General features: G+C 46.7%; 2 protein-coding genes across 5 annotated transcripts in view; both read right to left on the reverse strand.

Annotated features, from left to right (window-relative positions):
• The window catches only part of LOC135513724 (anthrax toxin receptor 2-like), a 1,178,227-nt gene that overhangs the window by 60,966 nt on the left and 1,104,370 nt on the right, over positions 1 to 12,891 (reverse strand). The window lies entirely within an intron of this gene.
• Positions 1 to 12,891, reverse strand: part of LOC135513717 (sodium-dependent phosphate transporter 2-like) — a 102,504-nt gene that overhangs the window by 40,261 nt on the left and 49,352 nt on the right. For all 4 annotated transcript variants that reach the window (XM_064936601.1, XM_064936599.1, XM_064936600.1 and 1 more), the window contains exon 2: positions 772 to 1,370. In XM_064936601.1, the coding sequence (XP_064792673.1) occupies positions 772 to 1,063 (292 nt within the window). In that variant the 5' untranslated portion in view covers positions 1,064 to 1,370. The remainder of the gene's footprint in view (positions 1 to 771; positions 1,371 to 12,891) is intronic.

The raw sequence follows: 12,891 nt of genomic DNA on the forward strand, positions 1-12,891 counted from the left end.
GCGATACTCGAGGACGACAGGGTAGGGTATACAGGTACCGACCATGGCGATACTCGAGGACGACAGGGTACGGTATATACGTACCGACCATGGCGATACTCGAGGACGACAGGGTACGGTATATACGCACCGACCATGGCGATACTCGAGGACGACAGGGTATGGTATAGTACAGGGTATGGTATATACGTACCGACCATGGCGATACTCGAGGACGACAGGGTACGGTATCTACGTACCGACCATGGCGATACTCGAGGACGACAGGGTAGGGTATACAGGTACCGACCATGGCGATACTCGAGGATGACAGGGTACGGTATATACGTACCGACCATGGCGATACTCGAGGATGACAGGGTACGGTATATACGCACCGACCATGGCGATACTCGAGAACGACAGGGTACGGTATATACGCACCGACCATGGCGATACTCGAGGACGACAGGGTATGGTATACGTACCAACCATGGAGATACTCGAGGACGACAGGGTATGGTATACACGTACCGACCATGGAGATACTCGAGGACGACAGGGTATGGTATATACGTACCGACCATGGCGATACTCGAGGACGACAGGGTACAGTATATACGCACCGACCATGGCGATACTCGAGGACGACAGGGTATGGTATACGTACCGACCATGGCGATACTCGAGGACGACAGGGTACGGTATAGTACAGGGTATGGTATACGTACCGACCATGGCGATACTCAAGGACGACAGGGTACGGTATAGTACAGGGTATGGTATACGTACCGACCATGGCGCTGACCTCCCCCGCCATGAGAACAGGCACCGTCTCGTTGTATAGGTTGACGTCTATGATGCCTTTCCGTATGGTCTCCCCCACCTTGGCTCCAAGCAGCATGGAACCCAACGTCTCAAAGATGGACGCCAGGATACAGGCCTGTCTCAGCGTCACCACCCCCGACCCCACCGCCGTCCCGAACGAGTTGGCCACGTCGTTGGCCCCAACAGAGAACGCCAGGATGAAGGCTATGACGAAGCCCAGGATCACCATCCACAGGTACTCCTGTAAATCCACCATCTTGACTCTCTATAAAAATGTAAAAAAATCCCAAATCCACAGAGAAAACAAGGGAAAACTAAGCCTAACTAGCTAAGGTGAGCTAGCTGTTAATATGTTGGAGAGGAGCTGTAACTCCTTTCCTCTGTGCGTACGAAGCTCTGCTGTGACTTCTTCCCCTTCCTGGTTGTGTTCAGATGGAGGGGAGCAACGTGTCGCTAACTGAGTGTCTGGAGGTCAGTCTGTGGAGAAGAGCAGGCTAGTGGCGGACGGAGGGGGCATTCCATGGCTCAGAGCTGAGACAGTCCCATCTACACCCTTTCCTCATCTGACAAACAAAACAAAAAAAAGAGAGGTTAGAGGTCATGATTAGGATAGATATCCTGAGAGTGTACTGAATACTGGTAACACAGGGTTAGTGAAGAAGAGAGAGAGGTTAGAGGTCATGATTAGGATAGATAGCCTGAGAGTCTACTGAATACTGGTAACACGGATTGAGCGAAGAAGACAAAAGGTGGATTAGAGGTGTCGTATTTGATGAACACAAGCCCACTAAAGGGAGTGTGGGGCTGGGTAGCATTCCGTATACCGGGGTATTTTTAGGAATGGGAATAGGGAGTGGGAATAGGGAATGGGGAATAGGGAGTGGGAATAGAGAGTGGGGAATAGGGAATGGGGAATAGGGAGTGGGAATAGGGAGTGGGGAATGGGGAATAGGGAATGGGAATAGGGAATGGGGAATGGGAATAGGGAATTTGCGTCCTTTCGTGCACTGCCAGTGATACCATATACCCCGGTACAAGAACGGTATGAACATCTTGATACCGCCCAAACGTGTGTGTGTGTGTGTGTGTGTGTGTGTGTGTGTGTGTGTGTGTGTGTGTGTGTGTGTGTGTGTGTGTGTGTGTGTGTGTGTGTGTGTGTGTGTGTGTGTGTGCGTGTGTGCTTGCACACATGTCAACGCAAGCAGAGGACCAACTCTGATAACAAGTCACAATAGGAAAATCGTTGTATCGTCATCTGCACTTTAAAAATAATCAAATCATCCCCGTTAGATGGACACTGTCGGCAGCGAGGCTATAAAAAGAGTGTGTGGTGAATGAGATGAGAGCTCTGTGTTCAGCGTTGGAAGTAGCATATTGACACCACAACAAGGCCCCCGCTGACAGCTGCTATAAAAGTCTGATCACATTTCACTGCGTTCTCCTCCACTGGGTTTCCATCCGGATAAGATGGCATCTGATTTGGGCCGGTATCCATAAAGAGCCTCGGAGCAGGACGATCAGTATCCATAAAGAGCCTTGGAGCAGGACGATCATCGAGGATCAGTATCCATAAAGAGCCTTGGAGCAGGACGATCATCGAGGATCAGTATCCATAAAGAGCCTTGGAGCAGGACGATCATCGAGGATCAGTATCCATAAAGAGCCTTGGAGCAGGACGATCATCGAGGATCAGTATCCATAAAGAGCCTTGGAGCAGGACGATCAGTATCCATAAAGAGCCTTGGAGCAGGACGATCAGTATCCATAAAGAGCCTTGGAGCAGGACGATCATCGAGGATCAGTATCCATAAAGAGCCTTGGAGCAGGACGATCAGTATCCATAAAGAGCCTTGGAGCAGGACGATCATCGAGGATCAGTATCCATAAAGAGCCTTGGAGCAGGACGATCATCGAGGATCAGTATCCATAAAGAGCCTTGGAGCAGGACGATCAGTATCCATAAAGAGCCTTGGAGCAGGACGATCATCGAGGATCAGTATCCATAAAGAGCCTTGGAGCAGGACGATCATCGAGGATCAGTATCCATAAAGAGCCTTGGAGCAGGACGATCATCGAGGATCAGTATCCATAAAGAGCCTTGGAGCAGGACGATCATCGAGGATCAGTATCCATATCAGTATATTCGTGATGATATAAAAGTCTCCCAGTCATCAGCCAGTACGAGCTACCACCTAGCTGATACCAATATACAGTCTCCCAGTCAGCTACCACCTAGCTGATACCACTATACAGTCTCCCAGTCAGCTACCACCGAGCTGATACCACTATACAGTCTCCCAGTCAGCTACCACCTAGCTGATACCACTACACAGTCTCCCAGTCAGCTACCACCTAGCTGATACCACTATACAGTCTCCCAGTCAGCTACCACCTAGCTGATACCACTATACAGTCTCCCAGTCAGCTACCACCTAGCTGATAACACTATACAGTCTCCCAGTCAGCTACCACCTAGCTGATACCACTATACAGTCTCCCAGTCAGCTACCACCTAGCTGATACCACTATACAGTCTCCCAGTCAGCTACCACCTAGCTGATAACACTATACAGTCTCCCAGTCAGCTACCACCTAGCTGATACCACTATACAGTCTCCCAGTCAGCTACCACCTAGCTGATAACACTATACAGTCTCCCAGTCAGCTACCACCTAGCTGATACCACTATACAGTCTCCCAGTCAGCTACCACCTAGCTGATACCACTATACAGTCTCCCAGTCAGCTACCACCTAGCTGATACCACTATACAGTCTCCCAGTCAGCTACCACCTAGCTGATACCACTACACAGTCTCCCAGTCAGCTACCACCTAGCTGATACCACTATACAGTCTCCCAGTCAGCTACCACCTAGCTGATACCACTATACAGTCTCCCAGTCAGCTACCACCTAGCTGATACCACTATACAGTCTCCCAGTCAGCTACCACCTAGCTGATACCACTATACAGTCTCCCAGTCAGTCACCACCTAGCTGATACCTCTATACAGTCTCCCAGTCAGCTACCACCTAGCTGATAACACTATACAGTCTCCCAGTCAGCTACCACCTAGCTGATACCACTATACAGTCTCCCAGTCAGCTACCACCTAGCTGATACCACTATACAGTCTCCCAGTCAGCTACCACCTAGCTGATACCACTATACAGTCTCCCAGTCAGCTACCACCTAGCTGATACCACTATACAGTCTCCCAGTCAGCTACCACCTAGCTGATACCTCTATACAGTCTCCCAGTCAGCTACCACCTAGCTGATACCACTATACAGTCTCCCAGTCAGCTACCACCTAGCTGATACCACTATACAGTCTCCCAGTCATCAGCCAGTACTAGCTACCACCTAGCTGATACCACTATACAGTCTCCCAGTACTAGCTACCACCTAGCTGATACCACTATACAGTCTCCCAGTCAGCTACCACCTAGCTGATACCACTATACAGTCTCCCAGTCAGCTACCACCTAGCTGATACCACTATACAGTCTCCCAGTCAGCTACCACCTAGCTGATACCACTATACAGTCTCCCAGTCAGCTACCACCTAGCTGATACCACTATACAGTCTCCCAGTACGAGCTACCACCTAGCTGATACCACTATACAGTCTCCCAGTCAGCTACCACCTAGCTGATACCACTATACAGTCTCCCAGTCAGCTACCACCTAGCTGATACCACTATACAGTCTCCCAGTCAGTCACCACCTAGCTGATACCACTATACAGTCTCCCAGTCAGCTACCACCTAGCTGATACCACTATACAGTCTCCCAGTCAGTCACCACCTAGCTGATACCACTATACAGTCTCCCAGTCAGCTACCACCTAGCTGATACCACTATACAGTCTCCCAGTCAGCTACCACCTAGCTGATACCACTACACAGTCTCCCAGTCAGCTACCACCTAGCTGATACCTCTATACAGTCTCCCAGTCAGCTACCACCTAGCTGATACCACTACACAGTCTCCCAGTCAGTCACCACCTAGCTGATACCTCTATACAGTCTCCCAGTCAGCTACCACCTAGCTGATACCACTATACAGTCTCCCAGTCATCAGTCACCACCTAGCTGATACCACTATACAGTCTCCCAGTCATCAGCCAGCACCTAGCTGATGACATCAATGGAACAGTAGTGGAGAGGGTAGTAAGTTTTAAGTTCCTCGGCATACACATCACAGACAAACTGAATTGGTCCACTCACACAGACAGCATCGTGAAGAAGGCGCAGCAGCGCCTCTTCAACCTCAGGAGGCTGAAGAAATTTGGCTTGTCACCAAAAGCACTCAAACTTCTACAGATGCACAATCGAGAGCATCCTGGCGGGCTGTATCACCACCTGGTACGGCAACTGCTCCGCCCTCAACCGTAAGGCTCTCCAGAGGGTAGTGAGGTCTGCACAAAGCATCACCGGGGGCAAACTACCTGCCCTCCAGGACACCTACACCACCCGATGTTACAGGAAGGCCATAAAGATCATCAAGGACAACAACCACCCGAGCCACTGACTGTTCACCCCGCTATCATCCAGAAGGCGAGGTCAGTACAGGTGCATCAAAGCTGGGACCGAGAGACTGAAAAACAGCTTCTATCTCAAGGCCATCAGACTGTTAAACAGCAACCACTAACATTGAGTGGCTGCTGCCAACACACTGACTCAACTCCTGCCACTTCAATAATGGGAATTGATGGGAAAGGATGTAAAATATATCACTAGCCACGTTAAACAATGCTACCTAATATAATGTTACTTACCCTACATTATTCATCTCATATGCATACGTATATACTGTACTCTATATCATCGACTGCATCCTTATGTAATACATGTATCACTAGCCACTTTAACTATGCCACTTTGTTTACATACTCATCTCATATGTATATACTGTACTCGATACCATCTACTGTATCTTGCCTATGCTGCTCTGCACCATCACTCATTCATATCTTTATGTACATATTCTTTATCCCCTTACACTGTGTATAAGATATTAGTTTAGGAATTGTTAGTTAGATTACTTGTTGGTTATTACTGCATTGTCGGAACTGGAAGCACAAGCATTTCGCTACACTCGCATTAACATCTGCTAACCATGTGTATGTGACAAATACAATTTGATTTGATTTGAGTCTCCCAGTCATCAGTCACCACCTAGCTGATACCACTATAGTCTCCCAGTTATCAGCCTATAGGTAGCCTAACGGTTAGAGCGTTGGGACAGTAAACGAAAGGTTGCTTGTTCAAATCCCCGAGCCCGTAACGTGGGAAAAAAATCTGCCGTTCTGCCCTTGAGCAAAGCAGTTAACACCCACAACAACTGGAGTGAATTTTGATTAAGGCAGCTCCCCGCAGAGGTGTTTAGTTAAATGCGGAAGACATTTCGGTTGAATGCATTCAGTTGTGCAACTGACGAGATATCCCCTTTCCCCACATTAGCTGGCTGATGACACTTCAAAGCCTCCCGGTTAGCAACCTACACTAGCTAAACCCTACTGCTAATGTCTAGTTTTCAACAAATTGCATGGTATAAACTACTATGCAGAAGCAGAAGGACCAAACAAAACATATACCTACCAAGCAAGTAGTAATTCAAATAAGCATTAAAACATGACCGTCTTCCAGTAGGCCAGCTCCAGTATACACCAGCCCTTTAAACGGCATCAAACATTATTTACAGTGTAGTCAGGACTAGTCCGAACCCTGCTCTCATTGCTTTAGTCCTCCTGCTGCAGCTTGCCGTCTTAAAAGGTTCTTAGTGAGAGAGTCACCGCCACAACACAAACAAGCAGCGAGAGGTTTTTTTTTAAATGAGCCTATAAGTGCATGCAGACTTCCCAAGGCTGAGACAGGCAGGCAGCTAAGGGGCTATTCTCAGATGAACAAAACATGTTTATGGATTCAACCCGTTAACACTAGCAACAGCCTAAACATATTTAGATTCTGACCTCAGACCTGTATTTGGGTGAAAACAGTATATACTAGGTAGCTGACAACTTGTTTATGAGCTGTTCCCAGACCTGTATTTGGGTGACGACTGTAGATAGCTTTAAGCTGACACTTGTTTATGAACAGATTCCAGACCTGTATTTGGGTGATGACAATAGACACTAGGTAACTGACACATTATTTATGAGCTATACCCAGACCTGTACTTAGGTGAAGACAGTAAATTGCTCTAAGCAGACACTTGTTTATGAACAGACTCCAGAACTGTAGGTTAGATGTCTTCTAGAGACACAAATTCCAGGTTCGGGTCCCAAATTCTTACTGTTGTCCAGGACCTGGATCAGGTCTGATATACTTGCCACGGGTCTCGGAAGGTGCAATTAAAATGTATTTAAAATCGACTGGACCCGCCCACTGTTAATTTAAATATATTTAAAATCGACTGGACCCGATTGCACCTGTCCTCTGTTAATTTAATGTGTGTGACATGATGGAAGCTTGTTATGTGTCAGCCAACTGCAACTCAATAAAACATACAGCTTATGGCATAATGATGCTAAGTAACATTTTGAGCTTCATTTGCCCTTGACAATCAATCGTTCTCTGTCATGGGTGATGTTGCCTTTCAATGACTGGTTGATCACCGGTACACACTACCAAGTGCGCTATTTTTCAGATGTTGTCCTACCGGCGTTACACAGTATTAGCGTCGCTGCTATTAGCTTCACGACATACTATGGAACGCCGTTTGGGTCGTTGCGTGTCAACAAAAGATACATGTCAAATAACACTATTTGACAAATTAAATACGTTTTTAATTTAACATGTCAAATAACACAGTTCTATTATAGAATGTTGTGTGTTCTGAATTTGCACGTGCTAGCTAAGCGCCACCACTACTATCAGTAGCACTGTCAAAAGCTGTACCAAAACAACAACAAAAAAGTCTGTAAACAAGCAAACACCGGGCCACGAACGATGTGTTTACAATACCGCGTTGGTGATAAAGCATTATTTGTTTGACTGCAACTTCTGGGGTAGCTAGCTTTAGCTTGGTACCTAGTTAGCTTTAGCTTGGTACCTAGTTAGCTTTAGCCTGGTACCTAGTTAGCTTTAGCCTGGAACCTAGTTAGCTTTAGCTTCGTACCTAGTTAGCTTTAGCTTGGTACCTAGCTAGCTTTAGCTTGGTACCTAGCTAGCTTTAGCTTGGTACCTTGCTAGCACCAATACAACCAGCCTGAAAACAATGACCAGCAGAACCTGCAGTCATTTTCATTATTCTTAGCAATGATTTAGGAATCCATGTGAGAAAGTATTAGCTAGGTAGCATTGTTGTTCGCCATTATGGCCAAACAGTTCTATTTTTGTTTCATCAGACCAGAGGACATTTCTACAAATAGTATGATCTTTGTCCCCATGTGCAGTTGCAAACCATAGTCTGGCATTTTTATGGTGGTTTTGGAGCAGTGGCTTCTTCCTTGCTGAGTGGCCTTTCAGGTTATGTCGATATAGGACTCTTATTACTGTGGATATAGATACTTTTGTACCTGTTTCCTCCAGCATCTTCACACGGTCCTTTGCTGTTGTTCTGGGATTGAGTTTCACTTTTCTCATCAAAGTACGTTCATCTCTAGGAGACGCGTCTCCTTCCTGAGTGGTATGACTGCTGCGTGGTCCCATGGTTTTTTATACTTGCATACTATTGTTTGAACAGATGACCGTGGTACCTTCAGGCATTTGGAAATTGCTCCCAAGGATGAACCAGACTTGTGGAGGTCTACAATTTTTTTTCCTGAGATCTTGGCTGATTTCTTTTGATTTTCCCATGATGTCAAGCAAAGAGGTACTGAGTTTGAAGGAAGGCCTTGAAATACATCCACAGGTACACCTCCAATTGACTCAAATTATGTCAATTAGCCTATCAGAAGCTTCTAAAGCCTTGGCATAATTTTCTGGAATTTTCCAAGCTGTTTAAAGGCACAGTCAACTTAGTGTATGCAAACTTCTGACCCACTGGAATTGTGATACAGTGAATTATAAATTAAATAATCTGTAAACAATTATTGGAAATATTACTTGTGTCATGCACAAAGTAGATGTCCTAACCGACTTGCCAAAACTATAGTTAACAAAAATTTGTGGAGTGGTTGAAAAATGAGTTTTAATGTATCCAACCTAAGTATATGCAAACATCCGACTTCAACAGTAGCTAGCTAGCACCAATACAACCAGCCTGAACACAACGACCAGTTAAAACTGCAGTCAATTTCATTATTCTTAACAATGATTTAGGAATCCTTGTAAGTATTAGCTAAGTTGCCACTTGTTGTTCGCCTATTGAAATTGAACGTTATAAGCAGCCAGCGAGCTTCATCTGGCTTGTGAGGCTCGACCAGACCGCGTTGTATAGCTAGTTACAAATCAGGACTAGGCACAAAAGTGGAATTTGCTGTTTGCCTTCAAAATAAAAGTATTTAATTGACAGTGATGCAAATGAATAGAAACAGTAGAATTATGCCATAATTGAATAGATGCTAAACAAGGTTGGAATGAAATCAACAAAAGACAATAATTTGTTAATTTGACAAAAATCTGTTGAAATCACACTGATTATTATTATACTATTATTATTATTATAATAATATTATTATATATTATTATTATTAGTATTATACTTTAGAATTGCATTGGGGGCATCCTTATTAAACTGTGCATCCTTAACTATGGATTGTGGATCAATGACATGGGGTATCAGTTGAAAAAAGAAAGAAATCATTTCCTTCCTCTCCGGCAACTGAGTTAGGAAGGACGCCTGTATCTTTGTAGTGACTGGCTGTATTGATACACCATCCAAAGTGTAATTAATAACGTCCCCATGCTCAAAGAGATATTCAATTTCCTATTATTTCTTTAAAAGATTTATTTTTTTAACTACCGAAAAGTGCTCTTCTTTGAGAGGGGAAACCTCCCTGGTCTTTGCGCTTGAATCTATTTTTGAAATTCACTGCTCGACTGAGGGACATTACAGAGATGAGGTAGTCATTTAAAAAGTCATGTTAAAACACTATTATTGCACACACAACTTATGTTTACTCCTGAACAATTTTAGTCTTGCCATAACAAAAGGGTTGAATACTTATTGACTCAAGACATTTAAGCTTTCATGTTTTATTAATTTGTAAAAAAAAATATATATATATATTTTTTTTTAAATACATAATTCCACTTTGACATTATGGGGTATTCTGTGTAGGCCAGTGACACAAAATCTAATTTTAGGCTGTAACATCACAAAATGTGGAAAGTCAAGGTGTATGAATCTTTTCACGATATATATATATATATATATATACAAAAGTATGAGGACACCCCTTTAAATGAGTGGATTTGGTATTATTTCAGCCACACCCATTGCTGACAGGTGTATAAAAAAATCAAGCACACAGCCATGCAATCTCCATAGACAAACATTGGCAGTGGAACGGCCTTACTGAAAAGATCAGTGACTTTCAACGTGGCACCATCATAGAAAATGTACAAAACATGTATGCACTGACTACTGTAAGGTGCTCAAGATAAGAGCATCTGCTAAATTACTAAAAATGTAAACGTTAAAAATAAATAGCCTTTCGGGTCTGTTGGGAAAGCCACAGATCCATTTCTAAACGGGTCTAACTGTAAAACTGTGAAGACCTCTACTGTAGGTAGCTGACACATTGTTTATGAACTCTACCCAGACCTATATTTGTGTGTGAAGACGCGAGCTGAAATGTTGTTTATGAGTTGAATGGAGGCCTGTATTTGGGCAGACAGGGACAGCGTCATGGCAAACAATATAATTTCAGCCTGTCTATCTGGCAACCCAACTGATCACAAAGCGGCAGAACCAGACACTAGCAAAAGATTATGGGAGTAGGTACGATAACAAACACATTTTCTCTCACCGCCAGAATGTGTTAGAATGTGTCAGACAGATGGTTGGTGTATAGGGGTATGGAGCTACAATAACAGCTTCTGGAAATGAAGGAACACAACTGGTATCAAATACCATTTAAAATCTTTCAAATTATTTTAGCATTTGCTTTCAGCCTGACCTGGAGTGTCAGATGCACAGGGTTTGCACGTTGTCATTGTTTCCATTGCACAAGGGAAGCTCAATCAAGCCCAGATTTTTTTTTTTTTTTTTACCTTTATTTAACCAGGCAAGTCAGTTAAGAACAAATTCTTATTTTCAATGATGGCCTGGGAACAGTGGGTTAACTGCCTGTTCAGGGGCAGAACGACAGATGTTGTACCTTGTCAGCTCGGGGATTTGAACTTGCAACCTTTCGGTTACTAGTCCAACACTCTAACCACTAGGCTACACTGCCGCCACAGATTCAGTATTTGTAATGATTTTGAATGGTATTTCAACCCGGGTTTGGACAGAAGCAACCTGCCTGCGATGCCCATGTCCCCCACACAGGATTCAAACCCCACAGAGAAATCTCACCTTCTGTTAAAAACAACAACTCATCCTGATACACAATGGAACGGTCTGATTTGTTTTCCCCAAAATATTATCCAAGTCAATTTATATAGGAGGTAAATGCAGCACATTTTCTCCTACAGAAAAGCCTATTGTCTAACAGGTAATTTAAATGTAAACAGCTTGAAAGACAGATTAACACATTAACTGATTGAGTGCTTTGGGCACGTGGGCTACGAATCTCTTTCCTAAAACATCCCCACGACTAGCGCTCGTGCCACTCAGACACAGTCCACCCTCTCTCCAGCTCCCCCACTCCTCAGCTCCCTCACTCTCTCCAGCTCCCTCACTCTGTCCCCCCACTCCTCAGCTCCCTCCCTCTGTCCCCACTCCTCAGCTCCCTCCCTCTGCCCCCCTCCTCAGCTCCCTCCCTCTGCCCCCCCCCTCTCTCCAGCTCCCTCCCTCTGCCCCCCTCTCTCCAGCTCCCTCCCTCTGTCCCCCCTCTCTCCAGCTCCCTCCCTCTGTCCCCACTCCTCAGCTCCCTCCCTCTGTCCCCCTCTCTCCAGCTCCCTCCCTCTGTCCCCACTCCTCAGCTCCCTCCCTCTGCCCCCCTCTCTCCAGCTCCCTCCCTCTGCCCCCCCTCTCCAGCTCCCTCCCTCTGTCCCCCCACTCTCCAGCTCCTTCCCTCTGTCCCCCCACTCTCCAGCTCCCTCCCTCTGTCCCCCTCTCTCCAGCTCCTTCCCTCTGTCCCCCCACTCTCCAGCTCCCTCCCTCTGTCCCCCTCTCTCCAGCTCCCTCCCTATGTCCCCCCCTCTCTCCAGCTCCCTCCCTCTGTCCCCCCTCTCTCCAGCTCCCTCCCTCTGTCCCCCCTCTCTCCAGCTCCCTCCCTCTGTCCCCCCTCTCTCCAGCTCCCTCCCTCTGTCCCCCCTCTCTCCAGCTCCCTCCCTCCCTCTGCCCCCTCTCTCCAGCTACCTCCCGCTGTCCCCCCCTCTCTCCAGCTTCCTCCCTCTCTCCAGCTACCTCCAGCTCCCCCCCTCTGTCCCACAGCCCATCTCTCCAGCTCCTTCCCTCTGTCCCCCCTCTCTCCAGCTCCCTCCCTCTGTCCCCTCTCTCCAGCTCCCTCCCTCTGTCCCCCCTCTCTCCAGCTCCCTCCCTCCCTCTGCCCCCCTCTCGCCAGCTATCTCCCGCTGTCCCCCCTCTCTCCAGCGCCCTCCCTCTGTTCCCCCCTCTCTCCAGCGCCCTCCCTCTGTCCCCCCCTCTCTCCAGCGCCCTCCCTTTGTCCCCCCTCTCTCCAGCGCCCTCCTTCTGTTCCACAGCCAACCCTCTCTCCAGCTCCCTCCCTCTGTCCCCCCTCTCTCCAGCTCCCTCCGTCCCCCCTCTCTCCAGCACCCTCCTTCTGTCCCACAGCCCACCCTCTCTCCAGCTCCCTCCCTCTGTCCCCCCTCTCTCCAGCTCCCTCCGTCCCCCCTCTCTCCAGCACCCTCCTTCTGTCCCACAGCCAACCCTCTCTCCAGCTCCCTCCCTCTGTCCAACAGCCCAGATCTCTCTGGAACACTTACTTAGTGCCCTATCAGACCCTTGTGTGTTTCGCTGGCCCAACATCAACCACAACACCCACTAAACTACAGCTTTCACACAA

The sequence above is a fragment of the Oncorhynchus masou genome, chromosome 25 (genome assembly GCF_036934945.1).
Source record: "Oncorhynchus masou masou isolate Uvic2021 chromosome 25, UVic_Omas_1.1, whole genome shotgun sequence".
In the NCBI taxonomy this organism is placed as follows: Eukaryota; Metazoa; Chordata; class Actinopteri; order Salmoniformes; family Salmonidae; genus Oncorhynchus; species Oncorhynchus masou.